Source organism: Cetorhinus maximus, chromosome 15 (genome assembly GCF_964194155.1).
Source record: "Cetorhinus maximus chromosome 15, sCetMax3.hap1.1, whole genome shotgun sequence".
Lineage (NCBI taxonomy): Eukaryota > Metazoa > Chordata > Chondrichthyes > Lamniformes > Cetorhinidae > Cetorhinus > Cetorhinus maximus.
The window spans coordinates 8249699-8275848 of record NC_135893.1 but is presented as its reverse complement, the minus strand read 5'-3'; the positions used below and the strand labels follow the sequence as shown (position 1 = coordinate 8275848).

General features: G+C 40.1%; 1 protein-coding gene across 12 annotated transcripts in view; it reads right to left on the bottom strand.

Annotated features, from left to right (window-relative positions):
• The window catches only part of rerea (arginine-glutamic acid dipeptide (RE) repeats a), a 500784-nt gene that overhangs the window by 145652 nt on the left and 328982 nt on the right, over window positions 1-26150 (bottom strand). For all 12 annotated transcript variants that reach the window (XR_013578875.1, XM_078557838.1, XM_078557840.1 and 9 more), the window contains one exon: window positions 16844-16942. Coding sequence is in view for 11 of the 12 variants with exons in the window: in XM_078557838.1 (XP_078413964.1) it covers window positions 16844-16942 (99 nt within the window). In the remaining variant the exon portion in view is untranslated. The remainder of the gene's footprint in view (window positions 1-16843; window positions 16943-26150) is intronic.

The window sequence follows — 26150 nt, the reverse complement described above, 5'->3', positions numbered from 1 at the left end:
TAAATCAGGAGATAATGAGAACATGTAAAAAAGGCAGTACATTAATCATGGGTGACCTTAATGATGTGTAATGAGGCAGGTTTAATAAATGATCTCAGAGTAAAAGATCCCCTAGGAAACAGTGACCATAATATGGTAGAATTTAGCATTCAGTTTGAGAGTGAGAAAAGTGGGTTGGAACTAACTGCTAAACTTAAATAAGGGTAATTACAAAGGAATGAGGCAGAGTTGGCTGGAGTGGACTGGGAAAGGAGTTTAGCAGAAAAGATGATTGATGAATAATGGCAGATGTTTAAGAAAATAGTTCATGACTCACAACAAAACTATATCCCAGTGTGAAAGAAGGATTCTAGGAAGGGGATAAACCATGGTTAACCAAGGAAGTTAAGGATAGTATCAAATTGAAAGAAAAAACATACAATGTGGCAAAGATTAGTGGTAACCCAAAGGATTGGGAAAGTTTCAAAAACCAACAAAAGATGACCAAAAAATAAAAAGGGAGAAAATAAACTTTGAGGGTAAACCAGCAAGTAATATAAAAATGGACAGTAAGAGCTTCTTTAAATATTTAAAAGGAGGAGAGTGGCCAAAGTGAACATAGGCCCCTTAGAAAATGAGGCTGGGGAAATAATAATGGGGAACCAGGAAACGGCAGAGGAATTGAATAAATACTTTGCATCAGTCTTCATGGTAGCATTCCAAAAATACTAAATAATCAAGGGGCAAAAGCTGGGGAGGAAATAAATACAACAACTATCACTAGAGAAAAAGTACTTGGGAAACTAATGGGGCTAAAGTCCGATAAGTCCCCTGGACCTGGGTATCCTTGGATATGCATCCTAGGATATTAAAGGAAGTAGCTACACAAATAGTGGATGCACTGGTAGTCATCTTCCAAGAATCCTTCAGAAGATTGCAAAGCTGCCAATGTAACGCCCTTATTCAAAAGGGGAGGGAGACAAAAAACAGGTAACAGGTAACAAAAAAGGCCAGTTAGCTTAACATCCGTCATTGGGAAAATGTTAGAGTATTATAAAGGATGTAATAGCAGAGCATTTAGAAATGCATAATATAATCAAGCAGTGTCAGCATGGTTTCCTGAAGGAAAAATCATGCCTGACAAGTTTATTAAAATTCTTTGAGGAGGTAATGAGCAGGATAGATAAAGGGGAACCAGTAGATGTAATGTATTTGGATTTCCAAAAGGCGTTTGATAAGGTACCACACATAAGGCTACTTAAGAAAAGGGCCCATCATGTTGGGGGTAGTATATTAGCGTGGATAGTGGATTGGCTAACTAAGAGAGTTGGGATAAGGGAGGCATTTTCAGGATGACAACCTGAAACTAGTGGAGTGCTACAGGGATCAGTGCTGGGGCCACAATTATTTACAATATATATTAATGACTTAGGGAAGTGAATGCACTATCCCCAAGTTTGCAGATGACACAAAAATAGGTAGAAAGGCAAGTGGTGAGGATGACACAAAGAGTCTACAGAGGGATATAGGCAAGTTAAGTGAGTGGGCAAAAACTTGGCAGATGGAATATAATGTGGGAAAATGTGAGGTTATGCATTTTGGCAGGAAGAACAGAGGAACTGAATATTATTTAAATGAAGACTGCAGAAAGCTACAGCACAGAGGGATTTGGGAGTCCTCGTGCATAAATCCCAAAAAGCTAACATACAAGTTCAGCAGGTAATAGGGAAGGCAAATGGAACGTTGGCCTTCATTTTAAAGGGAATGGAGTATAAAAATTGGGAAGTCTTGCTAAAACGATATGAGGCACGAGTCAGACCACACCGACAATACTGTGAACAGTCTTGGTCCCCTTATCTAAGGAAAAATGTACTGGCATTGGAGGCGATCCAGAGAAGGTTCACCACGTTGGTCCTGGGTATGGAGGGATTTTGTTATGAGGAGAAGTTGAGTAGGTTGGGCCTGTACTCATTGGAGTTCAGAAGAATGAGAGGTGACCTTATTGAAGCATATAGGAGGCTTGACAGGATAGATGCTGAGAGGCTAGGACCAGAGGGCACAATCTCAGAGTAAGGGGTTGCCCATTTAAGACAGAGGTGAGGAGGAATTTCTTCTCTCAAGGGGTAGTGAATCTGTGGAATTCTTTACCACAGAGGGCTGTAGAGGCTGGGTCATTAAGTATATTCAAGGCTGAGATAGACAGGTTTTTAATCAGTAAGGGAATCAAGGGTTATGGGAGAAGGCAGGAAAGTGGAGTTGAGGATTATCAGATCAGCCATGATCTCATTGGATGGCAGAGCAGACTCGATGGGCCAAATGGCCTACTTCTGCTCCTATGTCTTATGTAGCAGCCTATTAGTGAAGGAATCCTAACTGTGTGCAGCTGGGGTATTTTTATTGAGAATTAAAAGCAAATTTTTGCAAGTTGATGCTAAATCAGGGGATATGCTCAAGAACAAAAAAAAATCTCCATGACATTTCCCTTTGCCCACTCCTCTTGGTCACACCTCATCAATACAGCAACATTTCACTAGAGTTCACTTTGCACAGCTAATCATCCCTTCCTTTCCCTGGTGATGGCTGGGTTCCCAACTTCAAAATACTATTACATTATGCATGCACAGGTTTGTAAACACACAGTAACACACATCAGATATATGTGCAGAAACATACACATGATTTCCAACATCTGGAATAATATGTTGAATAATTGACAGTCAAGGTTAATTTAGAGATTTAGCCCCTTGGACAAATAATTACACAGGAAACTATAATAATAGTTTGCATTTGTCATGAACTGTCTAAACTTCATTAACTTGTAAAAGCAGCTATAATTTATACCCAAAAAGCTGACTAGAGGGAGAAATTTTCCTGTGAGCATCAACTCGAACTAATTTCACAACTTAAACATTCTTCTTTTGAGACATAATTGATTTTCAGTCACTTCCTAATTTCAATAGGGTTTATAAAACAAACTATGCAGTGTGAAGGTATTGATCTTCTTCCTAAAAAAAAAAACGAACTGACAGTTCACAATGCATTTAACACAACAATTTTCATTTAGGAACCAGCATTTGAACAAACAAAGTTAAATAAAGCCATTGCCAGACCATACCCTAAAAATATAGAAAAAAGCGCATTGTACCATCACGGTTAACTTCAACAGAAATTGCTAGTTTGAATTTTAAATAGATTCAATTAGTATTGTCTGCACACTGGTAATCAGCGATCTGAATCCTAATTAAGAGCTTGGCAGCATGCACAACATCATCCCAGAGCAATAAGCTGTAGTGCACAGCAGTGTACTTTGCCTTGAGCTAGCATGCATAAATAAACAGTATTAATAACTATCTGAGTGTAGATTGGTGACTTAGTCTGTTACTGTTAGTTGCAGCTCTACCTGGAACCAGTATGTTTTAAATATGCCCATCAAGTTTAATTAAAAAGCTAATAAACATTTATTTTTTAGCTTCTGGACTGATTGGGTCGAGAGGCACTTGTAGTAAAGACAGGACTTTGGGTGACTACTTCCAATAGTAGAGAAGGCAAATCAATGAAGACCCTACAAGTAGCGACTGTCACTAGTCATAAATTACAACAAATCATCTTAATTTTACAACTATTTTATTCTATGATCTACCATTTCCATCAATACTATTAAAAATGTCTTGTGTATGTAATTGTTTGATTACTGTGCAATTGTAATGAGAGTGTCTCATTGTTAAATGATCCACATAAACATGACACTTTGAACCAACTATGTGGGAAAAATAATTAAACCATTTTTAAGTGGTACGATAGTTCTCCATTCTTCCTTCTCAATCTACTCCCCCACAGAGGTCTTCCCTGAATTAAGACTTCATTTCTGCTCTCATTATTAGGTGTCATTTATACATAATAAAAAATGTTCTCCATTCTCTCCCTCAGGTCTATTTGATATGAGCATACCTCATGACTTTCAATGCACTCATATTTATATAGTTAGAAGGGACCATTGCTCCCAGTTCAGTTATGTAGCCAAGACTTATGTTCCAGAATTAGCCGCACTCTTAGCCAAGCTGTTCCTGTACAGCTACAAAACTGGCATCTACCCAACAATGTGAAAAATTGCCCTGTTATGTCCTGTCCAGAAAAAGGCGGCCAAACCCAACCCAGCCAATTACCACCCATCAGTCTACTCTTGATCATCAGCAAAGTGATGGGAGGGGTTGTCAAAAGTGCGATCAAGTGGCACTTGCTCAAAAATAACCTGCTCACTCAGCTCCTAACCTCATTACAGGCTTGGTCCAAACATGGACAAAAGAGCTGGACTCCAGAGGTGAGGCGACAGTGATTTCACTTGACACCAAGGCAGAATTTGCCTGAGTGTAGCATCAAAGAGTCCTAGCAAAACTGCTGTCAATGGGAATGAGGGGGAAAACCCGCCACTGGTTAAAGTCATACCCAGCAAAGGAAGATGGCTGCGGTTGTTGGAGATCAATCATCTCAGTCATAGGACATCACTGCAGGAGTTTCTCAGGCTATTTTTTTAAATTTGTTCAAGAGATGTGGGCATCACTGGCTAGGCCAGCATTTATTTCCCATCCCTAAATGCCCTCTGAACAAGGGCAATTAAGAGTCAACCATATTGTTGTGGGTCTGGAGTCACATGTAGGCCAGACCCGGTAAGGATAGCAGATTTCCCAAAGGACATTAATGAACCAGATGGGTTTTTATGACAATCGGCAATAGTTTCGTGGTCATCATCAGGCTTATAATTCCAAATTTTTTTAATTCAAATTTCATCATCTGCCGAGGTTCCCAGAGCATTACCCTGGGTCTCTGGAATACCACCATGCCGCCATCTCCCTGTCCTAGTCCCAACCATCTTCAGCTGCGTTATCAATGATCTTCCCTCTATCATAAGGTTAGAAATGAGGATGTTCGCTGATGATTGCACAATGTTCAGCACCATTCGCAACTCCTCAGATACTGAAGTAGTCTGTGCCCATATGTAGCAAGACCTGGACAACATTCAGGCTTGGGCTGATAAGTGGTAAGTGACATTCATGCCACACAAGTGCCAGCCACAACCATCGTCAACAAGAGAGAATCCAACCAACTTCCCTTGATATTCAATGGCATTACTATCGCTGAATCCCCTACTATCAACATCCTGGGGGGTTACCATTGGCCAGAAACTGAACTGGACCAGCCATTTAAATACTGTGGCTACAAGAGCAGGCCAGAGGCTGGGTCCTCTGCAGTAAGTAACTCACCTCCTGACTCTCCAAAGCCTGTCCACCATCTACAAGACACAACCGCGATGGAATACTCTCCACTTGCCTGGATGAGTGCAGTTACAACAACACTCAAGATGCTCAACACCATCCAGGACAAAGCAGCCCACTTGATCGGCCCTCTATCCATCACCTTCAATATTCACTGCCTCCACTACCAATGCACAGTAGCAGCAGTGTACCATCTGCAAGATACACTGCAGCAGCACATCACGGGTCCTTCAACAGCACCTCCCAATCCCACGACCACTACCACCTAGAAGGACAAGGGCAGCAGATGCATGGGACCACCACACCACCACCTGCAAGTTCCCCTCCAAGTCACACACCATCCTGACTTGAAACCATATCGCTAGTCCTTCACTGTCACTGGGTCAAAATCCTGGAACTTCCTTCCAAACAGCACTGGGTGTACCTACACCACATGGACTGCAGTGGTTCAAGAAGGTGGCTCACCACCACCTTCTCAAGGACAATTTGGGATGGGCAATAAATACTGGCCTAGCCAGTGATGCGTACATTGCTTGAAAGAATAAAATGCCCCAAAGGACATTGCCAGAGGACGGGGACTCTCACAGAGGCAAATTTTCAGGCATAGCTCTCAAAGTTATGCCGCCAGAAGTCTGGCTCTGGAAATATAAAGTCAGTGGAAATGGTGAGGAAGGGAGTTATAGGGAATCATAAATAAAAGAGATACACATACAAGAAAAAGGCAAAGGGAATGTGTGTCAAGAATGAAAAAAGGAAGACAAGATTTGCACAAGTCAGAGCGAATAAGAGGCACAGAGGAGAGCAAAACACTTAACATTTTGAAAAAAATGAAGTGTTAAATTAATGAGAGATTTGCTCAACTGCTGACAGGAGTTGGAAAAAATCAAAATCACAGCAAGCACAACTAAATACAGTATCTATAATCCAAGTCTTTTGCATCTATAATCCAAGTCTGGTTTTGTAAGTCTGGACCCCTACAAATAAAGGATGAGCATTGCCATGGATTCAGAAATGTAAGTAATTTGATCTGAAAAATCAAAAAAACACAAAACATCAATTTTTACTGCTCTAATACATGAGCTCAATAGAGAAAAGCTTTATCCACAGCAATAGAAATGAACATAGCAAATAATAAAACAAACTTGAGTTGAAAAACAATCATCCATGAAAAGTTACTCAGATGATTTTTATTGAGACTCGGTCCTGAATTCTGGTGCAGTGCACAAAATTAATGGATGCTCCTAGAAGGGAAGCTCTGCTAATAATCGCCAGCATGCTTCCTAACCCTCTGTTTCCTGCCACCCACTGACTTTGTAACCACCATCCTGCATTCCATATGATTGAATTCTTGTACGAGATTCTGGCACGATACTGTATTGAGCACCTTCTGAAAATCCATGGACATTATGTCACAGCATTCTCTTTACCGATGCAATCTGTTACAAGTTTTTAAAAACCTCAAATTTGTCAAACACGATCTGTCTTTAACAAATCTACGTCGGCGAGACTTTATTATCCATACATTTCTAAAATTTCACTAATATCTTAAATTATGAATGACAATAGTTGCCCACAGCCAAAGTCTGAGGTTTCTTGGTTTAGCCATCTCTGCTTGTTAACAGAGGTGTTACTCTGGTTACCCTCCAGTCCTCCAGGAGAATGTGGATTCTAAGACAGACTGATAAATTATACCAGATCCTCTGCTCTCTCCTCTCTGCCGTCAGCAGGTCTAAGATGCATACCATCAAAACCCAGCTACTTAGTCACCTTGTGTTTAGAACCAATTCATTTTCTACATTCTTCTCTTTCTGCATTAGCCAGGTGTTTATGCTCTATAGAAATGCATCCTACACTTTCTGCACCTCTAAAGGCTGTTCTTGGAATTCAGGGAAGATTGGGGTAAAGCTTGCCTGCTTTATGTTATGGCATGCCATTAATACTGCCATGTCCAAAATGCATGAAAGAGATCATAAACGGTGTAAATCAAACCTTACTTTGTTTATTTAGAAGTGGACTTTGCTGGACCAAAAACATGGCTGCTACAGGTCACATGATTTGAAAGTTGGCTTCAGTTCTGGAAGCTTCCAACAGTAGTTACAGGATAAAGCTCAGCCCCCATCCTTCTAAAATCTCACGCCTTCATTGTGTGGACCCTCAACAATCAACAAAGCAAGGGGGCAGCAGACAGTTTGTCCTCCCAGCCTGGGCTTTTAAGAAACAGAACGCCATCGAAATTCATTACACCTGAAGAGATGCTCATAGCCACCATCTATCTCCTAAGGAGAACAATGGATTTTGACCAGAGACATAGAAACTGATTATTAACCTGAAACTGACTCATCAATGGGCACTGCCACATGACCTAAGCTTCTTTTGCTTTTTGATATGTTACATTCCTGGACTCCCAGGGTAGTCTGCTGTTAACATCCAGCCTGTCAACACCAGGCTGACAATAAAGCCTGCTCAAGTCTAAACTTCCTCAAATCCTGGTTCTCTGGAAGATTCCTACCATCGCCTGTAGAGCAGACCAAGTCTCTGTATACCTCATCTTGTTGTATCATCACCAACTTTGAAGGAATTCGGTAACTCCTGCTTTCAGCTAGCTGAACCTGCCTTTACTTTAACTCTTACGTGAAGGAAACCTTACTGGACTCTGACATTCACATGAATTAATATTCCTATTTTTGTTTCTTTTTGTTATAAATTGTAAAACTTTAACATTGACTTCACAAGCAGAGGGTTGGGGGAAACACGCCACGGTCTATTTCAAAAAATTGAAACACCTCTGCTTGCGGACAGATGGCAAGAAAAATAGGAGAGTTCAGTTTGCCTCTCTCCCCTGTCCATAACAATACCAAGAAAGATTTTAAATTATATAATGCCTTTCACAACCTCAACAACAACAACTTGCATTTATATAGCACCTTTGATGTAGTAAATCTCCCAAGGCGTTTGACAGGAGCAAACAAAATTAGACACTGAACCAAATAAGGAGATATTAGGGCAGATGACCAAAAGTTTGATCAAAGAGGTATGTTTTAAGAGGCATCCTAAAGAAGAGTAGAGAGATAGGGTTTAGAGAGATAGGGAGGCTTAGGGAGGGAATTCCATTGCTTGTCTCCTCATCAGCAGGTGGAACAATTAAAGTTTTAAAAATGTATTCTTTCATGGGATGTGGGTGTCATTGGCAAGGCCAACATTTGTTGCCCATCCTTAATTGTCTTGAACTGAGTGCTTTGCTAGGCCATTTCAGAGGGCAGTTAAGAGTCAAGCACATTCCTGTGGATCTGTAGTACATGTAGGCTAGGCGAGGTATGGATGGCAGATTTCCTTCCCTAAAAACATTAGTGAACCTGATGGATTTTTATGACAATTGATGATAGTTTCATGGTCACTATTACTAAGACTAGCTTTATATTCCAGATTTGTTAACTGAATTTAAATTCCACCAGCTGCCATGGTGGGAATTGAACCCATGTCCCCATGGCATTAGCCTGGATCTCTGGATTATCGGTTCAGTGACATTACCACTATACCATGGGGATGGGCAAGTGGTTACAAGGAGTTGTAGGGCTTGCGGAGGTTACAGAAATAAAAAGCTCACAAAGCACTTTATAGCCAATGAAGTACTTTTCAAGAGTAATGAGCTGGAGAAACATGTGCCTGCTGCAGATAGCACACTATTAATGTAGGATAGCCTTTTGTTTATCACAGCAAACAACCCACCATTGTGGCAATTATCTACTCAAGACCTACTCTCCCATATGTCCAGAACATACGTGCTATGGCAAATTTCAATTAATTACTTTTTCTCATAAAAAGTTAAGTTGAATTCAATTAGATTCCAGTTGAGCACAAAACTGACTGGCTGAAAGTTATCTTCAATTATGAAAGGACTTGCATTTATACAGTGTCTTTCACAAACTCTGGATTTAAAAATAAATTATTCTTTCACGGGATGTGGGCGTCGCTGGCTAGGTCAGCATTTATTGATCATCCCCAATTGCCCTTGAGAAGTTGGGGGGAGTGAACCACCTTCTTTAACCAAAGCAGTCCATGTGGTGTAGGTATAACCATGGTGCTGTTAGGAAGGAAGTTCCAGGATTTTGACCCAACAACAAATGAAGAAACTATATTGCTGTTCCAAGTCAGGATGGTGTGTGGCTTGGAGGGGAACTTGCAGGTGGTGGTGTTCCAATGCATCTGCTGACCTGGTCTTTCTAGGTGGTAGAGGTCACGGGTTTGGAAGATCCTGCTGAAGGAGCCTTGGTGAGTTGCTGCATGTAGATAGTACACATTGCTGCCTGTGTGTGTTGCTGGTGGAGGGAGTGAATGTTGAAGATAGTGGGTGGGGTGCCAGTCAAGTGAGTTGCTTTGGCTTGGATGGTGTCAAGCTTCTCGAGTGTCATTGGAGCTGCACTCATCTAGTCAAGTGGAGAGTATTCCATCACACTCCTGACTTGTGCCTTGTTGATGGTGGTCAGGCTTTGGGGAGTCAGATAGTAAGTTACTCACCACAGAATTCCTAGCCTCTGACCTGCTCTAGTCGCCACTGTATTTATATAGCTGGTCCAGTTCAGTTTTTGGTCAGTGGTAACCCCCAGGATGTTGATAGCAGGGAATTCAGTGATGGTAATGTCATTGAATGTCAAGGGGTGATGGTTAGATTCTCTCTTGTTGGAGATGGTCATTGCCTGGCACTTATATGTCATGAATGTTACTTGTCACTTATCAGCCCAAGCTTGAATGTTGTCCAGGCCTTGCTGTGTATGGACAAGGACTGCTTAAGCACCTGAAGAGTCACAAATGGTGCTGAACATTGTGCAATCATCAGCGAACGTCCCCACTTCTGACCTTATAATGGAGGGAAGGTCATTGATGAAGCAGCTGAAGATGACTGGGCTTATATTACTACCCTGAGGAACTCATGTAGTGATGTCCTGGGACTGAGATGATTGACCTCCAATAACCATTACCATCTTCCTTTGGGCTAGGTATGGCTCCAAAGTGCTTTACAGCCCAATGAAGTACTTTCAAATTGTAGTCACTGTTATGTCAGACATTTCAGTTTGATAGTATACTAATCGTGCTGATGCTATACCAGATGCAGCTACACATGAACCTATTACAGGAACAGAGTATTTAACTTTTGCCAAACTAAAACATACCTTGACTAAAATGCATAAATTAGCATGATGCAATTAGAGAGGCCCAGGTACAGTGTAAACACCAGCATAGGCCACTTTGGCTAAAGGCCTCTTTCTATGCTACAAATTCTGTGTTAATATTAATGATGAAATTGAAGTACAACATTGTGCCAAATAGGACAGATTTCTGGATTGACTGACTCGAGCTTCAGCATCATTCTTTAATAATTAAGTTCATTCCCACAATGACTAGCTAGTATGCAAGTGCATCATTGAATGGTTAATCCATTTAGTGGACAAAAATGACAAGAACTTGGAACAAAATTATTGCGAAGTCAAACCTCCAGGAATGAGCTGGAAAAGATGTTGTACAAAGCATGAAAGTGTGATAAAATGTGCAAACCAAACAGCTAACAGGAAATCTATTTGTGCAGTTCACAAAAACACATTCTTCTTTCTTCCTCCACCTCATTTGTCACCCAGTCTAGCTGAGAGAAAATTTGTCCCTGATTATTCGATAGGTAGGAATAGAAATTTCACTGCTCACAAGATTAATATTTTATATGTATAAAAGCAATAGTCCACTAATGTGAAGTAATGGCATATCACACTTCAAAATTCACTTAGACCTGATTCAAGGCTTTACCAAAAGCTCTTTAGTCATTTGGTATATTAAACACTTGACCTTCTAGTGGTTGTTCTCAGTATTGAGTACTTCACTCTGAAAGGTGGTAATGACTGTTCCAAGTTCGCAACCTGGTTACAGTCGTGGGGCAGTACAATTAATGTGGATGGCCCTGGTCTAGGGAGGGTAAAAAAGTCAACTAAGGTTGTCAACCTGCTCACAAAATATCACTCATAATTCACTCATGCCTCAAATTTATGGTTCTCTATACTCTAAATAATTGCTTCAACTCACCATTACTAACAAGACCGCCACCTCCCAGCGGTTTCAACTTTTCACAGGAAGTTTATTGTTTAAAAGGGGAACATTAAAAAGACATCTTGAATAGATTTTAAAATTGAGTTATGTAAGCGTTCATAAATAAATAATCCCCTTTTATGCAGTGGAAACGATTACTCTTTTGCAGTTGAAGGCCCCATTTATAAAAAGCAAGTGGAATTACTTCACATAAGTCCACTCTACTGTGTGCTCAAGGTCTCCTCATTTATATTGAGCCAAACTGGAGATCATCTTAAACTCCTTTGTATTTCATTCTGAAAAAAAACATCATTGATATCAAAGCGCTGACAACATATCAATACAGCTTCTGCCACCTCAAAACATGCAGTCTGTTTCAAAGGGTTAAGCTACCACAGAAATCGCAGACACTGGTTCCATTGTGGCTACAGAATCAGTGACACTTAAATTCAGCTTTCTATTCTAAACTTGAATCTATTCAATAGTCACCAAAGGCTAACCATATAGACCGTTATATTTTATGACAAAGCCAAAACCATTAAAGAGAAAGATCTAAATCTCAATTAGGTTAGAACCGCAGAACTTATTTGATCCGAACTCAAATTGCAGTAATACAAAATACCATGGATGTGGAAATCTGAAAAAAAGAACAGAAAATGCTGGAAATACTCAGCTTGTCAGGAGGCATCTGTGGAGAAAAACAGAGTTAACATTAACAGTGTAGGAGGCTGAGGGCAGAGATGTGAGAGTGGGAGTGGGGCAGAGAATTAATATACCAGGTAACTGGAAGCTCGGAGTCATGCTTGCAGACGGAATGGAGGTGTGCCACAAAGTAATCACCCAAACTGTGCTTGATCTTTCCAAAGTAAAGGACACTGTATTGTGCACAGTAAATACAGTATACTAACTTAAAAGAAATACAAGTAAATCGCTGTTTGACCTGGAAGTAATGTTTAGGGCACGGTGGGAAGCGAGGAGGTCACAAGGCAAGTGTTGCATCTGCTGCACTTGCATAGGAAGGTGCTGAGGGAGGGAAAAGGGTTGTTGGGGGATGATTGTTTAGTAGACCAAGGTGTCACGGAAGGAATTCTCCCTTTGAAATGCTGAAAAGGGAGGGGAACTTGTGTGTGGTGGGGGCATCATACTGGAGATGTGGGCAATGAGTTGAATATTGAGGCTGATGGGGTGGAAGGAGAGGAGTAAGGGAACCCTATTATGTTCTGGGTGGGAGGAGAGGGAGTGAGAGCAGGTGCAAGAAATGGAACAGACATGGTTCAGGGCCCTAACAATCATGATGGAGAGGAATCCCTGACTAAGGTAAAAAGACATGTCGGAAGCACTTGTATGAAGAAATCGTTAGAAAATATGCAATGGAGACTGCTACGACCAGGTGAGAAGGGGTGAACTGGCTCCCTTCTATTCAACCTCCTTAGTTGGTCGCAAAGGTTTAAGTTTCTTTTTCGTGAGGATATGCCTTTTCCAAATCATAATGTATTTAACTACTTAAACTGTGAGCAATAAGGAGCCAATCAAACAGGTCTTCTTGAGTCAAAGAAAGAGCAAATTTATTAACCACTAAACCCGAGAAAAATCATAAAAACATGACATCAAGTATTCAGCCCTCACGCAGTTATTCAACATACACACTTGCCTTGAAATACTTCACCCATTGTGTATTTCCAAGATATTTTGAGTGTGTTTGTCTGTGGCAGCCATTGTTTCAATATCCAATACTTTGCATTTTTAATGTCTCTTCCTTAGTTACGAGTTTCGATTGGTATCCAGATTATAGGAAATGTCCCTCTCTTCACACTCCCGAGGATGATTTGTTTGTTTCTCTCCTTCACCTTGGAATATGGCCTTACGTTTTTAAACAATTTGCTCTGTCTCAGTTCAAATTGCAAAATTTCCAGTCAGTTGAAAAATCATTTTTTCAAAGAATAAAGTGACATAGCCTCATGACAAGGCAAATTGATTTCTTCCTTTTCAGCATGGACATAGGAACATAGGAAATGGGAGCAGAAGTAGGCCATTTGGCCCCTCAAGCTTACATCACCATTCAATTAGATCATGGCTGATCTTCTACCTTAATATAATTTTCCCGCAGTATCTCAATATCCCTTGGTACCTTGAAAGCTAGATTGGACGCCCAATGCCTCTCCACATGCATCCCCATCAGGAACCTGGCAGCTTCTCCAATTCATCTTTGAATGGAGACCCAACTAGTCCGCATCCACTATACCCTCTGCTGCCTGGCTAAACTGATTCTCACACTGAACAACTTTTCTTTTGACTCAGCTTGCTTTCTCCAAACAAAAGATGCTACTGTGGGAACCCCTTATGGGTCCTAAGCTATGCCTGTCTTTTTCTAGGATATGTGAAACATTCTTTGTCCCAATTTTACTCAGGTTCCGTCTCACTCAATTACCTGCAACACCTTTCCCATCCTACAGCATCTTCCTGTGAGAGTGCAGGTGATGCAAAACTTGTCCTTTTATCTCCTTTCTTCCCATCGTCCAGGGCCCCAAACACTCCTCCTAAGTAAAACAGCAATTTACTTGTACTTCTTTCAATTTAGTATAGACTATATCTGCTGTTCATGATGTGGTCGCCTCTGCATTGGAGAGGCTAAATGCAGATTGGGCGATGCAATGATCTTTGACCCAGAAGCAATATAGTAAGGGAGAGGAGATTTGCAGAAATGTGCCTTGCTGATTATGATTGCACCCATGAAACCCAGCGGTGAAAGCTGTTGTTGGATAGGGCTTCTGACCGTGAATAAAGAACAACATATTGTAGAACTGTGTAGCTGCAAGGTGTCACATTTGTGGGGGGGACTGATACAAATGCTGATGGTTGCATAAGATGTATCTTTGTTGTGTCGACTATTTAAAGTGAAATTTACCTTTTTTATTTGAAGTATCATTTGCCCGTTGACTCAAGTGTAATGTGTGTTTGTTCTGATTCATGTTGAAGTAAAAGTTACAAAAACAGAAATCTTATTGGCAATTTCTTCATTTGGGGGTTGCTTGGTAAATTTGGTTAATGGTTCCCTTATGGGGATTGTAACAGCAACTACTCTGCAGAACTCCTGGGTTCATTACACAAGCCCCGAACTTCTGGTTGCCCGTCATTTTAATTCTTTGTCCCACTCTCGCCTTTCTGTCTTCAATCTCCTACACTATTCCAATGATGCTCAAGGTATCCTTGAGGAATTCATCTTTCGATTAGGCGCTTTACAGTCTTCTGGACTCAACAACGAGGTCAACAATTTCAGCTCATGGCCTTTGTCCCCATCGTTCTGGATGGTAGCTGTTAGTAATGATTCTGCTATTCCCTTTTTACATCTCCTCTAGATCCATCTTTTGTTTCTTGACTTGTCCCCATTCCATCTCCTTTTGGAGATGGGAAGAGATTGGACAAGGAGAGAAAAAAAGAGGTGAAATGGGAAGAAATCAATTTGTCTTGTCACGAGGCAATGCTATCATCCATTTTGCCATTTAATCTTTCCTACTTTCTACCTTATCACAGACGTTCACTTTTGTTCTCTCCCCTCTCACGCTCCACTTGCTTAAAACCCGTTACATCTCTACCTCCTCCAAGTTCTGATGAAAGACCATTGACCTGAACGCAAACTGTGTTTCTCTCCCCACAGATGCGACCTTACCGGTTGAGCATTTCCAACAATTTCTGTTTCTATTTCGGAAAGTTGCAGGTTCAATTCCTAATCTGAGCTGAGTTTACTGATCTCAGCTAAGGTGCCTTTGGGTTGCTATAATTTGCCTCAGCCTCCTTAGGCTATAGGATAGGAGTGGAGAAAGGAGAAACTTCAGCACAAATTCCCACTTCAGACAGCTATCCAGTGACCCCTGCCCAAAATGTGGGCGGATATAGTCGGGCTCAACTATGATGCATTTCCATATTGCGCTTCCAAATGGACTCCTGTGCAGTAAATGTTTCAATGTTTCTGATTGAATGCCTGCTGACACTCACATGTTTCTCATATTACAACAGTGACTACACTTCAAAAGTTCTCCACTGGCTACAAAACCCTTTGGGGAATTCTGAGGTCATGAAATGTGTGATGTAAATGTATGTCTTTCATTTTCTACATGCAGAATAACCATCTGATGAAGTGGAGTAAAGCTGACAGTACTTGTGGATCCATTAACCCAGGAGGAAGAGGGAATAAATGTGAAAAAGTGTGCGGAGGGGAGTGGCAGGGAATCTTTAAAATAAAATCCAGCAAAACTTCTTCTTCATTTCAAAGCCTGCAAAGGCATAAATGTGCACGAGTGAGAGAGTGGGAGAGTGGGAGGGACAATAAAAGCCTAAGCATACAGCAAAATGCCTGCTGCTGGTCTGAACAACAGGAAACATAAAGCATATATCTAAGAGGCAGGCGAGATCATCATTCAAGGTGATTTGCCCCGCAGCCATTCATGAAAATTGTATGAATAGTGTTTATTTATCAAAATAGCTATCATCTCTGAAAGATTTTAGCCCTTGGTAGTTTCATTTGAAAATTTAAAATGTGACACAATAGAAGTTTAAAATTCTATCAAAAGCCATTCAAGAACAAAATGTGGAATGACTGAACAATATTCAACAGTGACACTGCTTGTTACTCAAGTCCTCCTTTGAGATAGGAACAGCGCATTTTGTACCATCGCTGGCAAGACTTAGGCTACCAGGTGCAGATCTGCCTTGTAAACAGGATGCAGCTGTCCAGAAGATTTCAAGTGGCTGCAATATGATAAGACCAGACGCACTCGCATATATAAAACATTTCTGAAATCGTGACTTTGTAGACATTCACAAGCATCTGTAGTACATGTAAATTATATTATAATGGTATATGCTTAGAATTTCTAGTATGCATGGTGGTGAATAGATCTAGGAAATGAAAAAAAATAAAATCAGGAGCTCTACAGAGAAGCTCAATCAGGAAAGTACTTCAAATTAAACTATGATAGTAGCACAAGGGAGGGCACAGATACAAACGAGTGAAAGGCAAATTTAGGACTGGAAATTAAAACTGTGTATATGGCTTAAAAACTCACTGGCTCAGTGGAGCCATCAGAGGAACTGCCCACCTTTTTATATCTATTAAAAAACATTTATATGAATTAATTTTCTCTTTGAAAAAGCAGTACCTCTCCTCTAAAAATTGCAAGTTACACAGACAAAGCCACCACAATGATATATGCTTCAATCTTAGGAAACACGCATTAACTCCTAATTATAAATTAATGAAAAGCTTCATGCCGACATAAAAGGTAGAATGTAATATTGATTTTTTAATCATCTCATTCTTAACTTTTTCAAGGTGTTTAGTTACCAAAGATCACGAGGAACCCATTTTTTTTTGTATTCTTTTCCCCAGTTCAATTTTGCAACTTTATATTTCTCCAGGACAAGGATCTCATTCTCATAGTCTTAAAAATGACTTAAGTAACAGCTGTTTTATTAAAAGTGCCAAAGTTTCTTTAGCTTGTTTCACAAATGAGAATAGGTTTGCTTACCATTTCATCCTCAGACCAACATTTTTCAATTAATTTGGGCACAGGCTTCTTTACAAGTCGTTGCAAGGCCTTTCCAGCATCATAACTGCTCTCGTGTAACTAAAGAGGATTTGGTGAAGAGATGGAAGAAACAGAAATAGTATCATGAGACACTTTAAAACACACCAAAATGAGAATTAATTGAAGCAAGCAAGGGCTAGTATGTCTCCAATGCAAATGTGCTATAATCAGAACTGCATATAAATGCAAAATAAAATCATATTTTTCATACGCACCAATATTTTTGTGACAGTGGCCTGAATTTAATAGAAACTAACAGATATCCATGATAAGTGATATTGCAATAAGGCATACCACTGCTTCGTTAACACCACCTCTCTAATTTTTACTCCCTAATTCTAAAACATCAACACTTATCCCATCTGTTTATGAAAGATGTTTTTCCAGCAAGGCTTTACCCTTGGATTGTAGGACGTTATGTAACAGGATGCCATTCATGTGCAAAAATTTGGCAGATGGCGTATAATGTGGGAAAATGAGAACTTGTCCACTTTGGCAGGAAGAATAGAAAAGCAGCATATTATTTAAATGGAAAGAGATTGCAGAACGCTGAGGTACAGAGGGATCTGGGTGTCCTGGTACATGAATCACAAAGAGTTAGTGTGCAGGTACAGCAAATGAAATTTACCCCTCATTCAACATCACAAAAACAGGTGATCTGGTTATTATCACATTGCTGTCTGTGGGAGTTGGCTGTGTGCAAATTGGCTGCCGAGTTTCCTACATTACATCAGTGACTACACTTCAAAAGCACCTCACTGGCTGTAAAGTACTTTGGGTCAGTTGGTGGTCATGAAAGATACGCAAAATTTTTCTTTCCTTTCTTTTAATATTTTTCTTTCACAAATATTTATTCACTTCCTTGACAAAACGATTATAGGTTTTATCGCTATCTGGCATGGCTTTTCCTTTTCTTCATTAAAAAACTAATCTCTCCCGTTCCACGCATCTTTAAATAATTAGAACCCAAATAGAGGTGTCCTTATTCTAAAAAAAAAAGTAATGCCTGAAATAGCAATTTTTTCTGAAATTAATTTTTGTACCCTAAAAATTACTAAGGAGCCACACAAACTATATTAATTCAGGTTTGAATACTGGTTGGGGTTACTTCAGCTGATATCAGTCAGAATAGCAATAAAAGTGTTATAGTTGAATTCAATGTAGGAAACAGTAAAATTAGCCACGGATCCTGTTGTATTTCTTCAAGTGAGGTGAGTTTGGGTTTGGCTCTGTTCAAATAACTTGCTGACATCATCTAGGCTCATACCTGAAAAATGACATGGTGAGCTGGCAGCTTTCTGACACCTTGCCCAAGAGTCAGCACCCTCAAGAGAAAGTGATAAATGGGAAAGACAAAAAGAATGGCATTACACCAAAACCCAGCTTATTTAGACAAGAAAAAGACAGCACGACAGTCAGCAAGCTCTGTCGTTTCTCTGAAAACATAACATTTGCCATTGCCTTATTGGATGTGAAACTTTCTATTGGCCACTATGCAAAAATCAATGTGCCCAGATTTTGCGGTCAGTGATGAAGTAATGGCGCTCGCTGCTGATCTCGAAGAAAGCTGGCTACAAAGATCTAGTGATCTGTGTCGTGGTTTTCCCCTCTACCAACAGCAGTTTAAATCTGGCACCAAGTCAAGGGGCTGTCTTGACCTGTAGCAGCAGGTAAGGAATCAATTACATTGCAGCATTCATACATAGCAAACCAGGAAGATAAAACCCCGAATCCCTTTACATATAATTTTTAATTTCTGATTGCGAATTAAATGACTTTGATTCGATTAAGTTAGAAGCTAAAAAAAAAACAATTTTAAAAATATGTAAAAGAGTTCTATAATCTTTATGAAGATGTTTAACATTCCATAAATACAAAAACATCTTTTCAGGGCCAGTGAATGTGTTTATCAGTAAGTATGAAGTTACACGTCAATCAACAAGGTTTAGTTTTTTCAAGGATTTTTACAAAGAGACTAAAAGCATGGACCTTTTCATCAAATCATGACTGTAATAGAAATTGCAGTATGTTGGAACCTCTACAGCGTACCCTCTGAAGAAGCAGAGACTCACTGGCAGCAACCTGTGGATTTCTGCATTATTCTATGCATGTGTAGCCTTCCGTAGTTGCTGTCAGTTTCAGTGGAGTTGGGATGGTGAACACTGACAGTTTCGCCTTCATTACCACAGCAAAATCTGGGCCATTACTTAAAAAAATGTGGATTTTATTTTACCTATAATGCAGAAATTCAACATTCCACAAATAACAAGCTAGCTTTTCAGGGCCAATGAGTGTGTTTAGCAGTAATCATGAAGTTAGTACGTCATTAAAAATGCAGTTACACTTTATGCAACAAAGGGTAACTTTTTCAAGGATTTTTACAGCAAGGCTAACAGTGTTAGATTGGAAGTTCTTGTCATTTCATCGATCGCTCTTTAATTGCACTCTGGTGAGGAGCTCAACAGCACAGCCTCCGGAGAAACGTACAATCACTGACGGTAACTTCTGGACCGCCATATTATTGTGTATGTATAGACTCCCAACGCTGAGTTTCACAATTATTATCACTGCAAAATCCAGGTTCATGTAACACTATTCTCAAGTTCAATTCGATACTGATTCTAAATCACGTAGCATTGATGCATAAATCATAATAACACAATGCAATGATGAAAATGAAATGATCTCTACAACACCATTTGATTAATTAAAATTTGTTTTATATTATGAATTCACTGTCTACCATCCATATATAGTGGATGGCTGTCAGTCAAACGAAAACTTCACTCCAAGTCCAAAATTCACTGATGAATGTGAACCACAAAAGGAATGTGAACACTTATCAACCCTCATTGAGAACTAACCGTCTAATTTTGTTGATAATAAGACCTGGTGCTGTAGTTGGTACCAAATTGGTGCTATATCTCAACAAGGCAAATACACAGGTGTAATCATGATGCCAACATGTGCGATTTCTAAATAGGTGTTTGGTTTAAAATGGCAGAGCAGGCATTGGGCAGTAGGTAGGGATGTAGTTGGCATCAGTTTCTTTCAGCAACTTTGCAACGTTCACATAATATATCCAAAACCACTGCAAAGTCTACACGTCGATTTTATATGGATTCAGATTAAAACTTCTACATAAGCCTAGCTAAAGAGACTTTTAATAGGCAATATTTTGGAGTCAATACACACACACACACACACACACACACACACACACACACACACACACACACACACACACACACACACGTGCACACAGAAAAAGACTAAATTGTTCCCTTTTCCATTGAATTGAAAATCTTTAGCTAAACGCGTAAATAACAAGGGTTGGCAGGACTGTCAGAGCAACACAATTTCATTGTAAGGTCTCATTGCGTCTGCACAAACTGCTCATATGATCTGCCATTTCCCGTCAGCACAAACCGAAGAATAAATTTTCCTTTTGGCATGGCTCAGCTGTCAAGCACCTTCGTGCTATAATGAACTCATGAATTACATCTTGCTGCTCTGACAGTCCCCATCCAACACATCAAAATATTGTTCTTCAATTGTAATTTATAACTTCATTTGCATGCCTCCTTTTCCATCGTGACCTTCCTCGAGTGGCACTGCATGGTTGCAGTCATAACAAAACCACCGATGCATCATTTGTGATTACAGCCATTATACTTCCAGCTTCATAGATCATGCTGTAGTTACATTTTTCACCAGCATGGCACAAAACAGAACTTGGATCAGCATTTTCCATCTGCTTTGTGAATACTATTAATACAATTTTTATTACCTTTTACTGTGCCTGCATACTACCAAAAAATTAATGAAACACTGCAGCATCAATATGAGCAATACAGCAATATTCAAATATTTCCCACAATACTCACACTGCATTGTGCACGAAGTTTTCATGACATATTCTAGCAGATAAAAAAAAAAGTGCTCAAATGCTCATCTTCCACCAAGTTAGTCTGGGTAGAAAAGGGATAACTTAATGATGTTGATGCTCAACATATAGTAGCGAGTCCCAGTACCCACTGAATTACTGTATATGTTAGAATGAGTCATTGCAATTGGAAGAGGAGGGAAGCATATTGAATAAATTCCACATAAATAGTAGGCAATGATACATTTTCCCCCTCCCATAATCCTTACCAAGATGACAAAAACAAACCAAATCTCTCCTTATAAAAACTGAAATCTGCTTATTTGGCATCCCCCTTTTGGCACTGTGTTCTCCAATGCTATATGTTTAGGCTGGGAGAAAGTGAATGAACCCAAATTTCAAGCTCAAAATAGTGTCTAAAAAAACAGCAACGTGAGACAATTTCTATGGTGCATTCATCATGAAACATAAGAATGCCCCCTTCAGCTATATCCAAATTATAACTTAGCATTACAGTAACATTGCTCTCCTGTTTACTTTCCTATCATTCCCTAGAAATAGTGAGGCCTCCTGGAGTACAGTTTAATATATTTCAGTATTGGTAACTTTAATCCAGTTTATCTCAGAACTTTCATGTTAGCTCTCTTGCTTGGGGTTCTTTTACGATTGGCCTGTTAAAAACTGCATTTTCACCATACATAGTAGGGGCTTTAATCTGTCGCAATCCACTAAAGTCGACAAAATTGACTTAACTGGGACAAACAAAGCAGCGGATTCACTCTTCTAATTGGGAGTTATGCCTTTTGAGTGCCAATATAAAATGTCTTCAGAGACAGAACAGATTTTCAAATTTGCTACAGTAGATAATCTGACAAAATAAATATCCCTTTCGGTCTATATTCAGTCGAGCATTTGGCATTAAAGAGCTGCAATGTCTTTCTCAGAGCCCAAGGAAGACAAAAAAAAAATACAAAGGACAAAAAAAAATCAAAGAAAGACACACTTTTTTCTGCAGCCAAGGACAACAAATTCCAGACTCAACTGTGCAAAGTAACAGCTACAGAAACAAGCCTCTAATTTGCTTAGGTACAAGCATGAAAAGAGCTAAGTGCCTCTTCCTATCTTGGCTCTGGCTGGCAAGCTGTTTCATCATCCAATCATTTTCTCTTTAAATGACACTCACTTGCTCGTCTCTCCATTTTGTTCTTCACCCTAGCCCTAGGCTAATATTGCAGCTTCTGTTAACATTCTCAGTTGCTTGCAGTTGTTACAATTTGAGGTTTATAAGATTGTTTTAGAACTGTATCTTTTGGTTTAAAAGAATTCCATACTTTGAGACTGTAGCTTTAAATTTGGGGTAAATGAAGGGGGTCATGTGACCTGTTCTTGAGTATGCCTAACAGTAAGCCTGGGTGGCTTGATTGTTAGAGTTCAAAGGAGGACTCCGATTCTTTTACCGAGAAGGTGGTGCAAGATATTTACGCTATGACCGCAGTCTCCAAGTATACCCTGAGTCTCTCAAGTGCCAGAAAAGTGTTATACGTATCGACTTGTAAACAGTGGTGCTGCAAGTCATCTATTTACTTTTAAGATGCAATGGGAGTTGAGATCAAAGATATCCAATTCCCATTTCTACATAGATACAAAGCTAATGTGTTTCTTGTTGCCAAGGGGAAGAGGATGAGAGGAAGCAATTTTGAGATCAGGTTACGGGCTTCCCTATAACCCCATATCAAAGGAAAAAAGGTTTTCAGTTTTGTCTAATGTGTCTGCAGCCATCAGATAGGTAAAGAGCAAAAGATAAAGAAGCCAGGCCTGCACCTTAAGCAGAGAAAATAATGACTATTGTTCACCATGCAGAAAGCAGGTGAGACTGAAGCAGGTGGCACGCTCAGACTGAAGATTCAGTTCGTGACGATTAAAGAAAGCTGGAAGATTTGCCTACCTTGGTGCTAGAGGAAGGATCTACAGAGTAACACTCACAGCAAAAGACGGTTCTGCGACTAGAAGTTATGTGGCCAGGAAAATAAAAAGCGAGTCACCTGGAGCTGAGAGTTATTGTAGACTGGTTCCTGGAAGATGAAGTGTCCACTCAAGGGACAGTGTAACCTTTAACCATAGTGGGAGATTTTTGGTTGTGCCAAGAGCTAACTGGGGAATCTCTTCTCTGTAGTCTAAAGTACAAGTTACCCATGAAAAGAAGAGTGTTCCATCAGTATCATTTTTTTTGGTTATTTGTTACAGAAAAAAATTTAAAACACAAAATCTTGACTTGTCATTCTGTCAACTGTTAACTGGAAGTCCAAATTTCTCTTTAAAAGTTATCAGTCTTTGCAGGGATCATGACAGTGCACTGAAAAACTTGAAATAAATATGATGAAAAGAGGCTTAAGATCATCATTAAGAACAAATGGGAACAAATTCATAGGTTTTGAAACCACTGAATTTCCTGCTATCACACAAGTTGGCTTCCAGGTGAAGGTTCTAAATAGATTAATCTTACAATTATAATCCATTTTAATGTTAATTTAATTTTTTTTCCTTTCATTCTCAAATGGGATGTGGGCATCACTGATAAGCCAGCATTTGTCGGCCATGCCTGACTGCCCTTGAACAGAGGGCATTTAAGAGTCAACCACATTGTTGAGAGTCTGGAGTCACATGTAGGCGAGACCAGGTAAGGGTAGCAGATTTTCTTCCCTAAAGGACATTAGGTGACACAGATGGGTTTTAAAAAAAAATCAATGAAAGCTTCATGGTCACCATTACTGATACTAGTTTTGTATTCCAGATTATTAATTGATGTTAAATTCCACCAACTGCTGTGATGGGGTTTGAACCCATGTTCCCAGAGGATTAGGCAGGATCTCTATATTACTAGTCCAGTGACACTACCACTACACCACGAACTCCCCCTATATGTACACTTATTAAAATTCAAATGTTCAATCATTCTAAAGCATTAAGAGTATTTTGTGTGTTCTCTTGACTGTTGTTAGTAAATGTATTAGCCAACGTAAAACTCAGCCTACACACCAGGAGTGTCTCCGTTCTTTATCTTTGGGCTGTGCTCGGTTGGCAGCAGTCAGATTGCATATGGCCACAATGTGCATGGAAAGGAAGGTTGTGGTGGGGTGAAGAGTGAGTTTGTGTGAGAGAGAGCGAGAGAGACTAAGGATCAGGCTTGGCTCCCACCTCAAATTACAAACCATTGAGTTCTGCTGCAAAGTGCACAAACCCTGTATATGGCAGCAAGTGAGGTCGATGTCAGTCATGAATGTGACTCAATATCCTGTTGTCTTCTGACATTTAAGCTATGGCTTTCCATTCCTCCATTTGCTTGTGTATGATCCCTCTCCCAAAGTAATTATTTTGTAAAACCACAGGTTGTGACAGGTCTGTCAAAGGTGATCGTCAGGAAGGACTTCTTCATATAAAGGTATTGGGAATCTGGAACTCTCTCCCCAAAAAGTTATGAGGATAGGTCTGTTGAAAATTTGAAACCCAAAATTGATAACATATTTTTTAAGCAAGGTTATCAAGGGTTCTGGAGTCATAGTGGGTAGAAGAAGTTAAGATATAGATCAGCCATGATATCACAATGGCAGAACAGGCTGAATGGCTGCCTCCTGTCCCGATGATGAGTAGAAGTGGAAAACCACATCTTCATTTATCTAGACTCGTTTCAAGAACGTGGATGAGGTGGGCTGCTGGCACTCAGCACCCATGGAACCGTCAAAAGGATAGAAACACAATTTTTTTCCCAAGTGTGCAAAACTGTATGTTTTTGTACCCTCATTTTGTTTTATGTTATAGCAGTTTATAAATGACCTTTCCTGGAGGTGTTGCTTAATCAAAAACAACCACATTCTGCAATGTGCCAAGTAAATTAAACGCGTAGCATAAAAACTTTGAGCTTTGGCTTCAGTAGAACCCTCTAAAATTCCCAACAGTCCAGAATTTTATCAAAGAAGTGGGCTGTTTTCAATCTGGATTTAATTTATATAATGTTAATGCAACATGTGCAAACTATAGAAACCAACTGAAGAATTTCTATTGGCACCAACATAGCATTTTAGACAGTAATGAAATCAAGCTTTGCCTTTTCTCCTCTCCCTTGTTTGCCTCATCATATATACCACCCACGGCCTACAGGATAGGCCTGCAGCATGCAGCCAGTCTTCAACATGTTCCATTCTGAAACACTCTACTGGCAACAATGCAAGAGTATCTAGATTTTTTTCTCTCTCTTCCTTCCCCCCCAGCCCCCTCTATCCCTCATGCACCTGGGCTTTGCTTGACACCGCAGCACAGTTGCAATTGGCACCAGTGTTGGGCTTGGAAGTGTCATAATTGCGTATTTAACTTAACTCAGGCTGTTGCTGATTTCCAAAAATTTGGAATAAGTCTGTAGGCAATCATCAGTAAAGTGAGGGAAACAACCATCAAGACTGTATCAGCAGGCAATGCAAAAGAACCAAGAACGACTGAGTTCTGGACTCTTTCACAACTTTGAACTAGATTTAGATGCAAATAAACGATGAAGGCCAGGGACAGGTGGGAGTAGTTCTCCAGAACACCAAGGCACCATTTAGCTGAGTGTGGCACCAAGGAACCTGAGCAAAGTGAAGCCAATGGGGGTCAAACAGAATGCCCTCCATGACCATAGTTATAACTAATGCAAAGGAAGATGGTTATTGGTTGTTGGGAGTGCAAATATTGCGTGCCCGCAACTTCACTCAGCCCAACCATCTTCAGCTCAAGTAAGTTTTATTTGTCACATGGTTAAGAGCGGTGCTTGCAATTTCACAGTGTTAAGATCCATTCCCACCTCCTCCGATAATGAAGCAGCTCATGCCGGCCTACACCAGGACTTCTTAGGTTAACAGGAGGCAAGCAACATTCACACCACCTAAGTGCCAGCTACTGATCACCTTCAACAGGAGAAAGCTCAGCTAGATCCCCTAGCTTTCAACAACACTGCCACTGTCCAGGCACCAACCATCAATATCTTGAGATTAACAGTAAACAAAAGTTTAACTGGGACAGCCGTACCAACACTATGGCTGAGGAGCAGATTAGAAGCCTGCAATAAGTGGCTAACCTCCTGATCTCTCAAAGCTTCTCCACCATCTACAACATTCAATTCAGGACTGTCAGCAGACAACATTTGCCTGGACAGAAACAACTGCAACAACAATATATAGGAGCAAGAGTAGGCCATATGGCCCATCGAGCCTGCTCCACCATTCAACACGATCATGGCTGATCTTGAGACCAAAAATCCCAGCCTTCAATATATTCAATGATGGAGCTTTGGGTTGAGAATTCCAAAGATTAACCACAGTTTGAAGTAATTTC